At 38.0% G+C, this 19,069-nt stretch overlaps 1 protein-coding gene across 1 annotated transcript in view; it reads left to right on the forward strand.

The window, feature by feature from the left end:
* The first annotated feature begins 11,647 nt into the window (after positions 1-11,647).
* The window catches only part of LOC105617348 (fat-like cadherin-related tumor suppressor homolog), an 8,214-nt gene continuing 792 nt past the window's right edge, over positions 11,648-19,069 (forward strand). Inside the window, exons 1-2 of the mRNA XM_012198908.1 lie at positions 11,648-12,477; positions 13,491-16,192. Of these exons, the coding sequence (XP_012054298.1) occupies positions 11,648-12,477; positions 13,491-16,192 (3,532 nt within the window). The remainder of the gene's footprint in view (positions 12,478-13,490; positions 16,193-19,069) is intronic.

Raw genomic sequence — 19,069 nt, forward strand, 5'->3', positions numbered from 1 at the left:
ATATATATATATATATATATGTGTGTGTGTGTACATTTTCTCAGTTTTCTCGAGCACGGTTTCTCGCTGGTTGTTCGGCTTTTCTATATCTTGTAGCGGGGATAAGAGAAAGAACAACGCCTGTGCCATGAACCCTGGAAATAAATCCATTATGTGTCGTGGAATCCTACGGCCTCTCGAATGGAAGCCGCATAAAGCCGGTCGGTTTTGTCCTTTCCGGTTGAGTATCGGACTTTTGATGGTACGCGGGTACCCACGCTCACTCGCCTCCTTACTCGATGGTCTACCTCATTAAGATCACTCGTATACCCTATTAACGCCAATGTATGCTCGTAACCTTTATTAATGAAGTGGTTTCCGCCGCGTCTCTAAATATGGTCGCGCGATTTAAGGATCATAATTCCAATTCATTCGGAATAATCGCCGCAGCGATTCATATCTCGGAGAATCATACCAGCGTCAGAGGGAAGATCTTCGTTTTTCGCAAAAAGGTGGCCAATAATCCACAGTCACACTAGTGATTGGCGATTGCTTTTCCACCAATTGGAGCAAAGCAGTCATCCCTTGCTTTACTCTAATTGGTTGAAAAGTAATCGTGTTAATTACCAATCACAATCGCGCAATCGGTAGTATGATTATGATTTTACGCTCGAATTCATTCATTCTACGATCGTAGAGGATAATTGCCTTGACGATTAACAGTGGAGCGGGATAAAGCGGGAAACATCGATTGTCATGAAGAGTCAAAGATTGACTTTATCGGCGCGAAGGAGAAAGTTAACAAATCGATTTTCTGCAGCGGGGACCGGCAAATCAAAAAGCCAACAAGAGGCAAGTGGAATAACGGGATTCGATGAAACGAAATGCGGTGCCACCCTCCACTTCGCTTCGCTCAGCTCTGATTCAGAATCGCGATCGCGTGGAAACACATAAATAGTAGAGCCACGCAACGTGACGTGTCGCGCTAGTGCGAGAGAGCCATATCTCGCCAGATTGATTTAATCGCCAACGTCCATTTGTCAAGGACGACGTCCGAATGCGGGTGGCCCGTTCTGGCCGCGTCGATCCTAAAGCCGATGAACGAGGAGAGAGCTTGTCCTCGTTCGTTTCACCAGGGATGCAACTCAGTCGACATTGGTACGATCGTCAGTGCGATTGTTCGCCATGCAGTTGCATCCCACTTTGAAAGACGAGACCGTATCGTGTAATGTCCCTATCTGGCTAGGGTCGAATGAAGTGGAAAAATCTGGGGGAGACGATTTCAGAGATACCAAAACGGTTCAGCTAACAATGGTTTAAAATTTTTACCTATTCCCTCGTATTCCTTTGTTCGGAACAGATTAACATGATTTTAGATGACAAGATTTTACCGAATCATCTGATTGTAAGATTGTTTGTTTTGTCGACAATATCATAAGAAAGTGAAGATACGAATCTAAATACGAGAAATATGTTGCTCCTTTATTTCGAAAGTGATACAACTTGAGAATTTTTAGAAATTAAAAAGAGGAAAAACTACTTTTCAACTTGATAGAAAATTGTTGATTAATCAAATAATGTCGGTAAAAAAGAAAATATATTCTTAACATTATCAATTTGTGATTTTTATCATTTTTTTTTGCATAATCCTTAGAAAATCATTTTTTTTTACCAAACAGATAAAATGCGTAAATCTTTGCGTTATGTGTAAATTATATTTATAAGACAATAATATATAATTTGCAATATAATTTAAATTTACATATATAAAAAGAAATCACTGATTTTTGACATACCACTTTGTTTCTGGACAATTTTCTTAAACAAAAGTAAAAAGTAAAACTTTAGAAACATAAATACATGAAAATCTTCTATCAGATAATATAGCAGTTTTTATACTGTTTACAATTTTGTAATAATTAACTTTTTTTAAAATAAGTAAGAATGAGCGCCTAACAAAATAAGTCGGAAAACAGTAAATAGTAATACAACACTTCATATTTCTATTCTTTTCATAGAAGTCATCTATACAAATCTACAAATGTATATAAGATTTTCTAGATCTTTTTACTTCGATATAAAATTTTTGTTTATTTATATGCATACTTTGTGTTGTTCCACAAGATACAAACATGTAATGTGAGTTTCTCTTTTTAGGGTCTTCTCATAAATATATGATTGCCTTCAACTCTGATGGAACTTTTGATACTATAATGCTGGAACTATTTGATACTATAAATATTACAAAAAGTGAGTCAGCTTACAGTTTGTCTCATAAACAAATGGTTTTATGTTGGCACCCCGATTTTATATTCAAAACCGTGTTTTGAAAAAATAAAAAATATATAAATAAAACTGATTATGAAACTATATACAAACATATAAAACGATGTAATAGTATCAATAATATAACTATTATTATTTAAACTAACGCGATTTGCAAAAAAAGTTATAAGAATTTAATTTTTTTATTTGCAAAATTCATTTTTATCTGATTTTGTAGAATCAAGCCACTATGAATTATGAGTTTTCACTTCTTTAATCATCTAAACAGATCATGTTTTTATCAGTTTTAATAAAGTGCAATAAGTTAAATTTCCGAGAAATAGGGATCTTTAAAAGATCTATATCAATATCGGCAACTTTCCTCTACTTATTAAATGAAGTTAACTGCAGATGTTTCAATTTTGAATTTGAGATTTTTTTTCAGTGCGATAATTAGGTCGAATATAAATGAACTTTTAACTTTTTTGAGTCATGACGATTTTGACAATTTTTTTTAAACCATTCTTTTTGTGTTATAACTGTTACTCTTTTGACTAGTGTTCTACTAGAGATAGATCATTTTGCAGAGATCCCGGAGATCCCATATTATCCTGTCAATCAAAAACTACTGTCGAAATTTCCGAAATTGAAACTTTCTCTTCGTACTGTTTTCTCCAAAAAAAAAGTCATCATATTCAACTTTTCTGCCAAAGATTTCCACATCTTGCTGCAGATTGCTATTATCAAAATTTGCTATTTTATACTGCGTTCTCTAAAATAAAAAAAAAAACAGTTATCACATTGAATCCTCTACTAAAAATATCTTTCCAAAATCCGCACTAAAAAAAAATGTCTGATTGGTTTAATTGGAATTCTGATTGAAAATAGACGAATCAAAATTTTTTTATTTAATATATTAAAAATTGAAATTTTGATTGATGTAATCAAATTCTTTTGCTCATTTTTAACCAGCCATTTTTCTCAGTGTGTAGAAAAATCGATGCGTGTATTTCAAGAAATTTTTAAGCACTCAGCCAAAGATTTCTTTCGCATGCCAGAGATTTGCTCAAAAAGCCGGAATCTTCGGCCAAAAATCAGAGATTGTGAACGACTTTTATGAAGTTAAACTAGTTCATTTTAAACGTTTTTTAAATTAAATCTTTTTTGAAGTAAGAGAGCGATTCTTTTTTCGTCTTACACGACATACATATCTATTGAGAATGTTTACGAACGAAATTCTAATGCCGCCGTTAAATTGCGTCGATGCAAAAACTGCAGCGAGCTCGAAAAAAATTTGCATTACGATACGCGCAGGTGAAATAAGAAAATCATGGTCGAGAATCGTATTTGCATTACTAGATTACGGCGTTCGAAGGTGCCGGCAGTTAGAGCGTCGCTTTCGATGCTTTTTGTCGCATGCTCTTGGTATGTTCTCCTTTTTTCTTCACTTGGTCTCTCTCGGGGAAATGGTATAGTAATGATCGTGCACGATCCTCGCCATTGCTTGTTTTCATCTTCCTTCCGAACTTTAAAGCTGCGCTGCAACGTTTTGTTGCACTCGCATGAGTGCCTCGCTGGATGCGTCGCGTCGTCTCAGGCGCCGCAGCCGCACTTCGTCGAAGTGGCTTCGCTAGTTCTTCATTTGGATATTCAGCAACCCGCCTGCGTTACATGATTTGCGGCTGTATCCGTCATATGTAAGGATGAAAGATGGAGGTATATCCTCATGTACGCAAGATAACTGGATTGCCAACGAAACATGGAAATCCTCTTTCTTAAAAAAAAATCTCATATCAAATGAACATCTCAGATTGCATTCTGCATGATTTTTTACAACTGCGGTATCTGTTACATGCTGGACTGACTATCTGATACTTATTTCCTTTTTACAATTCCTATAATGCATGCAGGAACAGAATGCTAAACGAAATTAATTAATGAATCTTATCAACAATTCAGTAAGTTAATTACGAGGTAATGATCGGATTTATGTCAGCTTATCATATTGACGCGTAAGTTTAATCCTGATGAACCCGCATTTTTTGAAATGTGATAATTAGCAGGCAAAAGTATACATTTGTGTGGCGCCAAGATGGTGTCGGCACGTTACGGTATTCTCTTATCGAAGACGCGTTTCCCGCCTTTGTAATTACGTGGTCGAGCACGAGTCGAGTGAGAGCGACGTTATTAGCATCAGAAATGACACACTAAACCTTGGGACAATTCGAGCTCGCAGAAGTATTCGCTGTACGAGAGGTTGAGAAGGAAGAGAGAAAATGGAAATAACGTATAAAAGCATGTACGCTCCTTGTTCGCTAGTCCCGCGGTGCATTCGACGTTGTCAAACTTTGTACATTAGACGCTGCATATTGGAGTATAACACAATCCGCCAGACCTTGCACGAGCTGCAAGAAATCCTATCTACGTAACGGTGCAATGTGCAATAAACGGCTTAGAGGAAGTTCGATCTTTTTAGCAATACCCATCACTTCGAAACTGTTGCAACGACCTTTGCGACTATGACTCCGTCGGGAAACTTGGCCCGCTTGTCGAGGAAATGCTCTTCCGCGAGCTTTTGGCGAGTCTCTATAAAATACAAAACAAAACGGAACTGAGGAAAACATAGTCTATAAATCACGGAAAGATAAGTGTTGCTGAAACTCACTCGGATAATTTCGTTCAACAGCGAGACGCTTGTTTTACGATGTAATAATAGTTCTTGTCAAACGAGAGTCCATCTTCGGATACGGAATATTCATAATGTATTACGAATAAGATGGCTTTTTTGAACAGTTTGCTCAGAACTTGTGAATAATATTGTATGACTGGGTACTTAAACCTGGAAGTTGATAATAAATAGGTATCTTTATTCTATTATTATAAATGAATCTGGACATTTTATCAATATAAAGTATAAATTATTCTTTCATAAGATTAGCAGTTTTTGTTTCGTATACATCACACAATTTTGACATTGTCTATGTATATTTGATTTATATCTGAACGTGCAAGTATTTATCAATGTATCTTTATCTGACCGATATGTTTTACTTTTGAATAAACTACATTTTATGATTAACATCATTTTATGACTGATTATGCATCTCACTTTTAACTTTTTGCAATTGGAATTTTTAAAGCACCATTGATTATAAATTTTACATAGTACATAAGTTTAGTACATAAGTTTAAATCTATAAAAAAGTAAATAAATACATCTGACTTTTAAAAACTTGACTAAAATATTCGAATTTTTTCGAATTTTTATATAATAATTTTTTATATAATAATCTATATAATAATCTTGAACAATAAAAAAAAATTGCTCTGTTTCTTGAAGATCCCTATTACGATGAATCAAAATTCATGTTGCTGGCAGAGAACTAAGTTATTACGATAGTTCTTATTACATTTAAATATGAAGATGCATATATTTATTTGCGTCACTGATAATTATGTTCAATTTATGTATTGAGGAAGATAGGACTTAAATTAGAAATGTTTACTTCCATGTATTGTACATGTACAATAAATACGTTTATTATACCCACTATAAATATCTATAGTATATATCTTTTTTGTAAGCACATATCGAAAGATGAAATACTGTTATGTGATCGATCAGAACGTCTTTATTCATTGTAGTCTCTTACATTAATGCTCATCTCGCTTAATTTCGCTGACTCATATAACTGCTCTCGCACGCACACATCATCTCTATCATTGCAATCTCTATTATTGCAATTGACTGTCACCATCTAATTCATATCTTGACTGCATTTATGTATATTGTTGTGCGTCCTACAATGCATAACGTCTAACTACGTCGATTCTTAGGGTAGGAGCATGGTCTTACACAGAAGAAAATGAATCAGTCAAAGTCTTTATTTCCTTCTTTTTCATGAAATAAAAGACTCTTATTGATTGATCGTCTTATGTCTATCCATTATACGTTATGCAAGAACTTGTATTCTTGCCCTTACTAGCAATTTTCTCAAATTATGATTTGTTCTATCACTTTTATACTCGAGTTGTATTCTCCGCAATATCCTCTAATGATATTGTTGTTTTTCGATTTTTTAATTTTGTAACATCTTGTCTTGAAGGAAAAAAAATATTATTCAAAACTTAGATTAACGTTGATGGAAATATAAATAGTAAATACTTGGAATGCGTGTTGGGCTATTAAAAAACCTTGATACTAGTATGTATTTTGAGATATTCTTAAGTAGATATCGCGAATGCGGGGGGGGGGGACGTGTTGGTAAGCACGGCTCGCCCTTCTTCGGCAGAGATAAGAAACGCTATCGTTCGATAAAAAGTCTGACGTGTTCTCAAGAGCATCTAAAACATAAAATTGGCGTATAAAAGTGTTGATAATGGATCCAATCGAGTATATAAATTACTGATACGAGACAATTAATAATAACGAATAGACTGCTTTAATCTCGACTTGAAATTGAAAATTTCTATCTCTTAAGAGACTTGAAAGCTTTCTGAAGTGCTTTTTATTCGATAATAAATAATAATAACTGGCTCACATCATCTATTCTTTCATATATCATAATTTTTTTCCATAAAAACTAAAACGATAACATTTAAAAAATTGATATCGGAAGAGCGGTTTTATGCCATCAAAAGAATGGTGCTAACTTGTGCTATTAGATAATTCAATATGCACTTGAAACAGATATTGCAAACTCCCGAGTATCATTACAATAAATAGAACAATAATGTTCTTTTGTAGCGTTGAAGAGATAAAAGTCAATGGAACGAATTCAAGTGATTACGCTGCGCACGCAATCGTAGACATTAATCGGATTTGTTCCTTTGTTTCTATCTTCGTAAAGGGATGGAAGATACAAACAACGTGTTAGTGCCACGAATACGTTCCAGAATAATTGCGTCACCGTCGAATATTTCGCATCGCTGCTCGGCTGCCTTTTTTTGGCTTCGGTTGAGACGAGGTGGCTAGGCGTGTTTGCTCCGTAAACTGACAAAATTCGTTACAACGGCGGTGCGGGATAGAACATGTAGTTCCAGTTCGGCAATTAATTCCGTCCATCGTTGGACCGACCTCTTCATGCGCACTCTGCGGTCGTTCGTCCCTCAAATGGACGCGCCATCGTTTGCGTTATTTCGCATCAAAATACAACGGCGTACGTTGTTTTCGCTCGTCATCCGTTCAGCCGGGCGATTCCCGCATTTTCTCGCCGACGATTCCCGCATTTTCTCGTCGACGATTCAGGCGCAAACGTACGTTTATTCGTATGAAAAAAATATTTGAGAATATTCTCGAGCGATCTGCCTGGCACCGTTTTCTTTTTGTCCCGTCACTATCTGTTCCTCGATCGTTTTTAAATCCCCGCCATATCTTCGCGGGACCGATGCTCCGTTTTCTGCGCGCGGCATCGCAATTCACGCTCGATTTAACTGGCAAAACGAGTTTCTGCGCGAGCATTGTCGCGACCTCTGAACGCCATAAGACCGCCTTCGGGGCACGAAATCATCCCATTCGTCGTTCTCTCTACTTTTCGTGGCGAGCTCAAAGCCGTTTAAATCTGATAGAAAAGAGAAAAGAAGGTGATATAGGTTAAAGAGAAGTACGTAATTTCGCTTGAATGTTTTTGCGCCGCTGTCAAAGGCTTTGCATCGTGGTTCGTTGTTTCTCCAATTCAGCTTTGATATCTTGACTCCTTTGAGGGAAAGAAAGCCCCACGGCTTTCGGGAAACCGTCAAGTGCAATCTGAGACGTCCATCGTGATTCTCAATATCCGCATAATTTCACTTTGTCACGGTAGTCATTCCAGCTAGACGAACGTTCCGCATGCGGCGCCAAACTTCAAGAAAGAGATTGCGGAAGAAATTGTGCCGACGTCTCCGTCTATTTTCTATTCGTCTATCTGTCGCTCTTAGATATCTCGGAGTGAATTTAAACGGATATGAAAGAAACGTGATTTTATTTACGTATGCATGCGGCATAAAGTCGCGTAGACTCGAGTCTTTCTACATATCCGGCCTCATATGCAAATATATTTGGGAAGATTGCGACGGGATTTCCTCTGGACTTGACCGTGTAATGCTGCAGTATAAATCCGAGGAAAATGTATTCCATAGTCGACATGCTGAAGAGCATATTTGATACGTTGGCAAACGCTTACATAGTGTTGTGTATGTCGATTATCATCTTCGTCGTTATATTTAAGGTATTATGTGCGCGAATATATTAAACGCTATTTGTAAATTTGTGGAATTAATTTATATTTCTTAATTAAAGAAATATTAAACTCGTTAAATATTCTTTCTTAATTAAAGAAGTATTAAATTTATTTCTTTTTTTTTTCATCTGTTTTGTAAAATAATAATTATTCGTTGTGTAAGGCAAATTTTTAAATTTCTCATAGATTTTAGTTTTGTAGTTCTTTTTTTAATTTTGCAGTTAAAATATTAAATGTGATTTTAGCAATCTTTCATTATTACAACATTACAATTTTCGATTATAAAAAGAGTAAAACGTTTTCGTTTATAAAATAAATCTCATTAACGAAGAGTGGAAATATGCGAGACATTGTTAATGACGACGTTCAAGGTTGAGTAACAAGGTTTCAGACGCGATAGTAACGTTTTCACGCGAATGTTCAGAGGCGCCAACTTGGCGCGGACTCGTTCGCTCGCCTCGTTTTACTTGCATGCATGCGTTCTCCAGGTGCATTATCGCGGGAAGATACAATGCAGCACGCGGGAATTGCGGGTAGAAGGAAAATGCGCCCGGTGTTTAAGCGCTTTTTATTACGCCGGTTACGAATCAGTGGCTACGTAATTGGCTCCGAGTCCGCATGAACGTTTCTCGCGAGCGAAAACCAGAAGCGTATTCTCAATGTTTCACGTTTTATAGAAGTTAAAGATCAATTTTTTTTCCACTTGTCATTAAAACGGACGCACTCCATAATAATAACCACGTCGCCTCACAAATTTCCGAGTGAAATAACTCGGAGCGTTGTAACGGGAAACTAATTCCGTCTCTGAAATTTCATGACTCGCGAGTGATCCGAAGCTCTCGTCTTATCTCCAAGAGATAATGCGAAGTAAGCCCGATTCCCGTGACGCAATTGCACTTATTCTTATTTAAATCATCACGATCTTTTCCACTACCGAGCTAAAACAAGCGTCGGGTAATTTAAAATTAAATATTTTATTTAGATTTTTATTTGCATATATCTCGAAATCTTTTAAATGGAAAGCGAAAAACTAGCCGTAATCATTCGGGTTTGTGATGCGTTTTCGTTGGCGTAATGTATCGGTCCTATTCCACTGACGGACGTATCGATACCGAGCTGTCAAACATACATTGGTTCGTGCAAATGCAGCCAGAAACACCGTTGGTCAAGATTAGAGAGTATACGAGTGCGGAATACTGGGAAGATAGGCAAAATCCTAGTACCCTCTATCGTATCTCACCTGCATCCTGACACGAGTCGTTGATATTGCGGCTTTAGAGTCCTGGGGACTGTCAGATGGTGGAATGATTGACTAAGATTTATGAGACACTGCTGATCTAACTTAGCATATCTTTGAAAAAAATAATATCTTTATATCCTGACAGAGAAAAAATATTTTAATTTTGTTTTTATCGCTTTTGCTAGAATGAATAAAATTTCGTAGTTGCTGTAACTAGTAAATTAAGTTTATAACATTCGTACATTGCTATGATAGAAATGTGTACTTATTTGATAATTGAGTCACTACTAATCTCGTTTAGCATACTTTTGAAAAAAAAAAAATATTTTTGTATTTTAAGAGAGAGAAAAACTTCCTTTTGTTTTTATCGCTTTTGCTAGGATAAATAAAATTTTATAGTTACCGTCACCAGTAAATTAAGTTTGTACTTCGTATATTGCTATGAAGGAAATGCATATTTATTTGGTAATCGAGATGCTACTAATCTGGCTTAGCATTTTTTTTAAAAAAATTAATATGTTTATATTTTGAGAGGAAAGAACTTCCTTTTATTTTTATTACTTTTGCTAAAATGAATAAAATTTTGTAGTTGCTGCAATCAGTGAATTAAGTTTGTACTTTGTTTGTACATTACTACGAGAGAAACGTATATTTTTTTAGTAATTGAGATATTAATCTGGTTTTTGGCATACTTTTGAAAAAAATATTTAATCCGTAGTTCCAGGTTCAAATCTTGGCTAAGGCAATATTATTTCGCAATAAAATTATTTGCAATTAACATTCTCAATTTTAATTCACAATTAACATCTGATTATTAATATTTTTTTATAAAAGTTACTATCACCATAAAAAATTATTAAAGTGCTTGTCAATAATGGTATATTCTTACTCTGATTCTGCTCATTGTATTTCAAAACCGAAAAAGATTTGGAGCGCAATTTGCAGAATTGAATATGTATTATATATAAATTCGCACAGAAATTTTTGTATCTGAGAGAGAAAAACTTACTTTATTTTATCATTTTTTCCTAAAATAAATAAAATTTAATAATTGTTGTAATCAATAAGTTAAATTTGTATATTACTAGCAAAGAAATGTATATTTATTTGGTAACTGTTCAATATAAATGCTAAAATATTTTTATTATCTTTTCTCTATTTTGCGCATTTGCAAAAGGATATTTCTGATTGAAGTCACAGACATATATTATACATACCTATATGCAAAGAATATTTTACTTTACTACGAAGAATAATTTAACTTGAATCTTCTGCAAGAAGTGGACTCGATTGGCGTACTCAATCGAGTGCTGCAATGTCAATGGAATTTTAATTCGCGTTTCGATATACGTGAATATTCTATAGCACTCTTTCAGGACAATCGCATTTCACCGAAGCGACGTAACGAATACATAATTGCATTTGATTGTCCCTTTTACGTTCACTGGAATTTCGCGAAATGGACAATTGAGTAAAGTTAAGAGTCTCATCAATAAATAATTGATTCGGATAGTACGGTATTCGCAACGTCTCACACTCCAATGATTTATCTGCCGTACGTCGATTGTGTCGTCGATCAATAATGCACAACCGGAAGAGAGTTTGGTCTCCATCCGTTCTCTCCTTTCGTTCGTCCTAACTTCCTCCCCTAAAGCTAGTCTAGTCTTCGCGCTCGATCGGGTGGAAGTCGGTAGCTGTCATGGAAGATAATCTTGGATCTTGTCGTTTGATTGTATTTGCGTGCCAGACTATGAGCCTCTTCCACCTTCGCTTAACTCATCGCTTAAACTTTGTTGTGCTGTTTACTGTTTCAGGTGACCGCCGCCGATACGCGAAACGGGGCCGGAAGTCTCGTGCCTCGCAGTGGCCTTGTTCTGCTGGGCGAAAGACAAATCGGGCGGAAGCGTTCGTCGACAAGGACCGACGATGAGCTAGCGACACCATCATGCATAGGATGAAGCAGCGCGCGCTGCACGCCTGGCCATGGTTGTGGCTGTGGCTGTTCGCGGCCACGGCAGGCTCTCCGTCTTCCGACTACCCCGTGCCGACGACTCTTCTGCCACTACGTGGCGGCGGGGATGGAGGCGCGGGAAATGACAACGGTGATGGCAATGATAGCGGCGATTCAATGAAGCCATCGATCTCGTCAATCGACATCGCGACGACTTTGCCGATCACGCTTGACACGAGTTTTTCTTCGGAACCCGAGTTCCGTTTCACGCAATCTCTGTACAACGTCTCCATTCCTGAAAATTCCATCGGTAAAACATATGTCGTGCCCGAGGAGAGGATGGGCATACAGCTCGCGTCCGCTGACAGTGACATTGACGTAAAGTTTCGCATAATGAGCGGTGATCGCGAGAAGTTCTTTAAAACAGAGGAGCGCACGGTCGGCGATTTTTGCTTCCTCCTGATAAGGACTCGAACCAGCAATGTCGATGTGCTGAATCGCGAACGCAAAGACCGATATGTGCTCGTAGTGCGTGCCACCTGGAGTAAACGCGACAGTAGAAACAGAGCGATCTTGCTCGAAGCGGACACCACAGTGGTAGTAACGATTCTCGACACAAACGATCTCAATCCACTGTTCTATCCGATCGAGTACGAAACCACCGTGACGGAGGACACGCCTTTGCATCGCAGCATACTCAGGGTAATCGCCGAGGACGCCGATCTCGGCAGAAACGGCGAGATTTACTATAGCTTCGCCGAGGAAACCGATCAATTCGCCGTTCATCCGGTCAGTGGCGTAATAACGCTCACAAGACCGCTCAGGTAAGTACAGTGGAGCATATTTTTTCTGGTATCTTAAATCTATAATAAATAATAGAAAGAATCTTATTTTCGGTTCAAGTGTCAAGATTATTACGCACTATTAATTGTTAAAGGAGCAATGATAACTCAATCTCTTGGGATAAATAACATTTTGTTATTTTTTATTTTTATATATGTCAGTGTAAGTCCAATCTATTTCTGTGGTTTCAAAGTAAACAAGATTCATATTTATATATGCATGTTCTTAGTAAATAATAAACAAAAATTTGAGTTAAATTTCATACATTTCCTTGAGTTAAATTATTTAATTTCATTGTTTTAGTTAAATTAACGACATAGAAACAGAGTTACTAATGATTAAAAATAATTTAAATTAGATGTTATTTGATATTATGAATTTAAATGCAATATTTGCTCCAATTAAAAAGGATTCGTTCTATTATTTAATTTACTTATGTTGGTCTAATTTCCATTTTATAATTAAATTTGTTAATAATACGTCGGAAATAAAATTCAAACATAAATTAAAACAAAGTTTGTAATCACGACGTGTTTTAAGCAATTCAAAGCAGAAATGCTTTGAGAATATAATTTTACTTAATTCGAACGGGAATTTAATGAATTGTTCGATTGATTTTCAAAATAATAAAAGTTATAAATTGTATAGATATCTACTGTATATTACACGATTTAATTTTAATTTTACTATTTTATCTTAAAAAAAAAAATTTTAATTCGAACTACTTTAGTATACCAAGAAATAAACATATATGCATGAACTTTTATGAATTTTTCAGATTAATTACGATATTTTTTCTATTATTTTTTCCCCCTGCTTTGCATATTACAAATATTTATCGTGTACAACTTTGTGGCTGTTAATTTTTATTTATACATTCTGTTATTTTAACGAAACTCATTAGCATATTAAATAACCTCTTCTTCTCTGTCTAAACTATCCATTAGACTTGTATACGCCAAAATGTTAGCAAACAGTTCATTTTCTCTGTTAGGTACGCGGAACGCGCTATACATGAGCTGGTAGTCCTAGCGAAGGATCGCGGTGCTTTGTTTCGCAGCGCAGGTAGTAGCCGCGCAAGCACCGCCAAAGTCACGATCAGGGTACGGCAGGTGAACCTGTACGCACCCGAGATTTATGTGCATCAGTTGCCCGATATTGTCGAGAATTCAAATGCCGATATCTACGCGATTGTGCGAGTGATCGACCGTGACGACGGCGTGCACGGCCAAATTGCGAGCCTCGACATTGTGGGCGGTGATCCGGCCGGTCACTTCAGGGTACGTCCGGCCGGCGGGTCACGCTCCGGCGAGTACAACATCGAGGTACTGCACCTGCTTGATCGCGAGACTGCGTTACAGGGTTACAATCTCACCCTGCGCGCCATGGACCGCGGGGTGCCGCAGCGATACAGCTACAAATTTGTACCGGTGCACTTGGTCGACGTGAACGATAATGCCCCGGTGTTCAGTCGTGAGATCTACGAAGTCAAGGTACCGGAAACGGCGCCCATCAACACGCCGATCATAAGACTTAAGGTCACAGACGCCGACGAAGGAAAGAACGCATTGGTATATCTCGAGATAGTCGGCGGCAATGAGGGTGGAGAGTTTTACGTGAACGCTGAGACTGGTATGTTGTACACCGCTGTCAATCTGGATGCCGAAAAGAAAGCATTTTACACGCTGACGGTTTCGGCGATCGATCAAGGCAACGCCGGCACCAGAAAACAATCCTCGGCAAAGGTGAAAATTAACGTAGTCGACACCAACGACAACGATCCAATCTTCGACCAGTCGGAAATGGAGGTGATGATAGACGAGAATGAACCGGCTGGCACGTCCGTTGTGCGAGTTACCGCGAAAGATCGCGACTCCGGCGAAAATGCCTACATATCTTATAGTATCGATAACCTTAAGAAAGTGCCGTTTGAAATTGATCATTTCTCCGGTATCGTCAAGACCAAACAGGTGCTCGACTATGAGACCATGAAGCGGGAGTATTTACTGCACGTGCGGGCCAGCGATTGGGGCCTGCCCTATCGACGTCAGGCGGAGATGCAATTACGAGTGAAGTTGCGGGACGTGAACGACAATCGACCGCAGTTCGAACGAATCGATTGCAGCGGTCACGTGCCGCGATACGTGACGATCAGCTCTGAGATCATCACCGTGTCCGCGATCGACTTCGACGCCGGGAACATCGTCAGTTACCGCATAGTGTCTGGCAATTCCGATAATTGTTTCGCTCTCGACTCAGCCAGCGGTGTTCTCTCAGTCGCTTGCGATCTGTCGGACGTCAAGACGGCCGAGAGAACTGTCAACGTTACCGCCACTGATGGTACACACTTTGCGGATGTCAATCCCGTGCACATACATCTTGTGAATGCTAAACGGAATCTGGGCTCAGCGAGACTCCTGACAGATGAAACCGGTGCTTTCAAATGTCACGACACCGGCGTGGCGCGTAGATTGACGGACGCGATCGCCTCGGCAGAGAAGAACAACATGCCGTCGCGGGATGACGAGTACACCTTAATACCGAGTCGTTATGGTGAGAACGTGCACGCGCCCGAGTTCATCGATTTTCCGAATGAGATACGAGTCAATGAATCTCTCAAGCTCGGCACGGTTCTCGTGCAAATACGCGCTCGTGATCGTGACCTCGATTATAATGGCAAGCTTGTCTTCGTCATATCTAGTGGTGACCGCGACTCCGTCTTTGGCATCGATCCGGATACCGGTGACTTGAACACAATCGGTTATCTGGACCGCGAGCGGGAGAATGAGTATTATCTGAATATAAGTGTATTCGATCTGGGCAAACCGCAAAAATCCGCCTCGAAGATGCTACCGATCACTATTTTGGACGTCAACGACAACGCGCCCAAGTTTGAGAAATCATTGGCAAGTTTCAGAATCTCCGAGACTGCGCTGAATGGCACTAATGTATGGCGCGCTAACGCCACTGACGCTGATCTCGGTGACAACGCTCAAGTCACTTACTCTCTTGTGACGGAAACCAATGACTTCCGTGTGGATCCTGTTACGGGTGTACTGAGCGTCTTCGGCAAGCTCGACAGGGAACGACAGGAGATATACGAGCTGAGGATTCGCGCGCGCGATAATAGCAACGATACACCACCTTTGCATTCGGACGCACTCGTCAGGGTAACAGTCGATGATGTCAACGACAACGCGCCCACCTTCGCGCTATCGAATTACAACGTCAAGATCCGCGAAGATGTGCCGATATGGACCGTCGTAGCCGTTGTTGATGCCACGGATCCCGATGAAGGCGCGGGTGGCGATGTGGAATACTTTCTATCGGATGCAATGGAGAGCGAGGGTTTCTTCAAGGTTGACAAAGTGTCGGGCACAGTGAGAACGACTCAGAGTTTGGACTTTGAGGAACGACAGGTGCACACGCTGACGATAGTCGCGCGCGATCGCGGTGAGCCGTCCTTGTCTTCCGAGACAATGCTCGTGATCGAGGTGATTGACGTGAACGAGAACCTTTATACGCCAGTTTTCGATGACTTTGTCGTGTCCGCGAGTGTCTTCGAAAATCAACCCATTGGCACCCTCGTCACTACTGTTCGAGCCAAGGACGCAGATCCCCCCGGCGGAGATTCAAGGATCGGATACAGTATTCGTGGAGGCGACGGCGTCGGAATTTTCTCCATTGATAATGAAGGTGAGTGGTTATTTTAAAACAGTGATACGCAATCTATCTGTGAATTTTTTTCCGCACGGAAAGAATCATTTTTCTGAATATTTATTGTAAAAATTTGATAAAATTATGGATTTGAAAATAATTTGGATCTCAAAATAATTATGTAGGACACTCAAGCTAATTACTAGAATTTAATATTCTAGCAACCGGAGTGTCTTACATAATTATTTTGATATTTTCACAAGACAGAATTATTTTCATCTGTAGTTAAATTTTTAGACACTTCAACAAAACTTTTTATTTATTTTTTTCATTATTTCATTCGTCAATTTTTATAGCTAAAATATAAAATATAAAATAATTTCTTTTTTTAAACGAAATAAACATGTGGTTCGAAAGATTTTATCTATTTTTAAAAATGAAAAAAGTTGCACATAACTGATTTAAAAAATAAGTGAACCGTTTGAATATACCATAATCCAAGGAACTAATGAAAATATTAATCAATAAGATACGCGATCAGAAAAATTCTTTTTACGTTTAAAAAAGGAAAATAATTGAAAATGATGAAACCAAAATGAAGAAAGACTGCGATTTTCTAGAACACTGTTGAACTTTAATCGATATTGGCTGTGAGCACTCTTCGGCAATAACTTCTACATCTATATATGCTCCACGTAAATCGCCGCGCTCATATTGAATCCAAGAATTTCCAATCAAATATCGCAAGATATGCGCTTCCTTTGAGGAAGGAACGAAACGAGTATCTGGACCTTACCAAGATTTCTTAATATCCCGTTCAATAACCAACGAATGAAGTCCCGCGAGTTAAACACATTCGATCTCGCGTAGCAGCAATTTCAATTTACTCGTCGAAATACATATATGTTAGCTAGAGTTCATAAATGTCTTTACGTTAATAGATACTTTTAAAAAAGACGTGTCTACATATTCATAAATCACGAAGTTCTCAGTAGATAAACAGGAGACACTGAGTGGTAACTGAGAGAGTAGCATTTGGCATGTGTCATAATTCAAACACGAGGTCAAAGTGCATGTGTGAGGATTTAAATTCGTGTCAAATAATTTAGTAGGAAATTTATTATTTCAGTCTCTTATTTTTGCAATGGATGTTTAATTTGAATTTTTAATATAATTAGTTAAACTTTTATATACGCAACTTTACCTTACAAATACATGACGTTTTCTTGAAAAAAAACTCTCGCGGAAACGTTCGCTTATTGTACGGGAATGTCTGATGTCTGTTTTTTTTTCCTTTCATTTCTTTTCCGGGTACTTCTGTTGGCTTTTCGGGCACAAAAGGGCGCGCAACGTGCGCGCTGTGCCCTTTCTGCATCGGACACGGCCCGCGCCGGACGCGTCGTGGCACCGTTCCAAGACGAAGTTGCAGCGTCGCGGCCCATTAAATTTCGATGCAGCGAGCCTAATTGAATTACGGTGCCGCAGGACCCCCCCTTTTTTCGAGTGCGCGAGGCGCATTAAATTTCTCCGGCAGTCTCCTTTCACCGCGGAAACGTCTCTCGAGAAATCGCACGTCATTCCGCTTAATGGCTAATTCCTGTGTACCGGTGCCACGTCGGTCACGGCGGCAACGGTCATAATGCATCGATGATCGTTTCTTGATGAATGCACCGGGCGGGACGAATGTCTCGAGACGAAATAGGTTTCTTGCTAATTCACGAGACACGCGAAAACGACACTTTGACGCTCACGTTAGGCAGCATTAAGATCTGTCGACTGTTGATCTGAGAAAAATTGAACGCGGTTAATGTTGAAGTTTATTTGATAGACAAGAACATTTTTTTTTCATGATAGTTTTTCGCGTGTCTCGCGATGATATTTCTGATTCAGTACAATTATATTCTTCTTAATCCGTTTCCACAATCAAGGTAATCGATTCATCAATGAAATTTATTCATGAATTTTTTGGTTACCTTTAATCTTTAGATAATCATATATTGTGAAATCGGGTCTAAGAGATGACCACCAGCATTCCAGATATTATATTTTTTTAAATCTTGTCCTGAAAAAAGAAAATAAAAGTATTGTCCAGATTCCCAGAAATTTTAATCTTTTATGGGTGAACATTTTTTTAAAATAAAATTGAGATAAATTTGGAATCTGCAGGTTATAGTTAACTGAAGATGGAAATATAATGTAGCATTAAATACTGAAATGTAAGTACTTCTGATCGTATAACTCCGCACAAATCCGGAATTTACCTCAAATTTATAGTGTAAGTATCGATTAGTAATTTTTGTGCAAAAGCAATGAAAAGATTACTTTTGACAATTGTTTCGAAAATTGTTTAATAATGAGATGCCTAGAAGATTAAAATTTATTATTTTTATATTTCCCTATCCCTATAAGAGTATAACTAATGTAAATTTAACTATAACATAATATACTTACCTATTAAGAAAAAGTATAACTGTAAAAAAATTAGAAAAAAATATAACTATAAAATTAAAATTTTTAGAGGTATTTGGAGCATCTCGCTCTATTTAAAAGTTAAGAATAAATTGCGATAATTGTTTCAGTTTGCAATCATTCATGAAACATATCGATGCAGGTTAAAAAATATATGACATCCATCGCCGTTGTTTGAGTATGTTCGGCGTATTTTCAACGTTTGTTGAAATAGAATATGATTGTATACTGCACGTTGAAGTAAATGGTTTCGTATATGTGTACATTCGTATACATTCATAAACTTGACGTACGTAATATATATATATATATATATATATATATATATATATATACGTATGTCTTCGTTCTACGTAGTAGTATACGTAACTAAACGTAACTAACTTACTTAACTAAATAGTAGTTAGTTATAACGAAACTACTTACGTTTACGTTACTACTTACTAC

The sequence above is a fragment of the Atta cephalotes genome, assembly GCF_000143395.1.
Source record: "Atta cephalotes unplaced genomic scaffold scaffold00012, whole genome shotgun sequence".
NCBI lineage: Eukaryota > Metazoa > Arthropoda > Insecta > Hymenoptera > Formicidae > Atta > Atta cephalotes.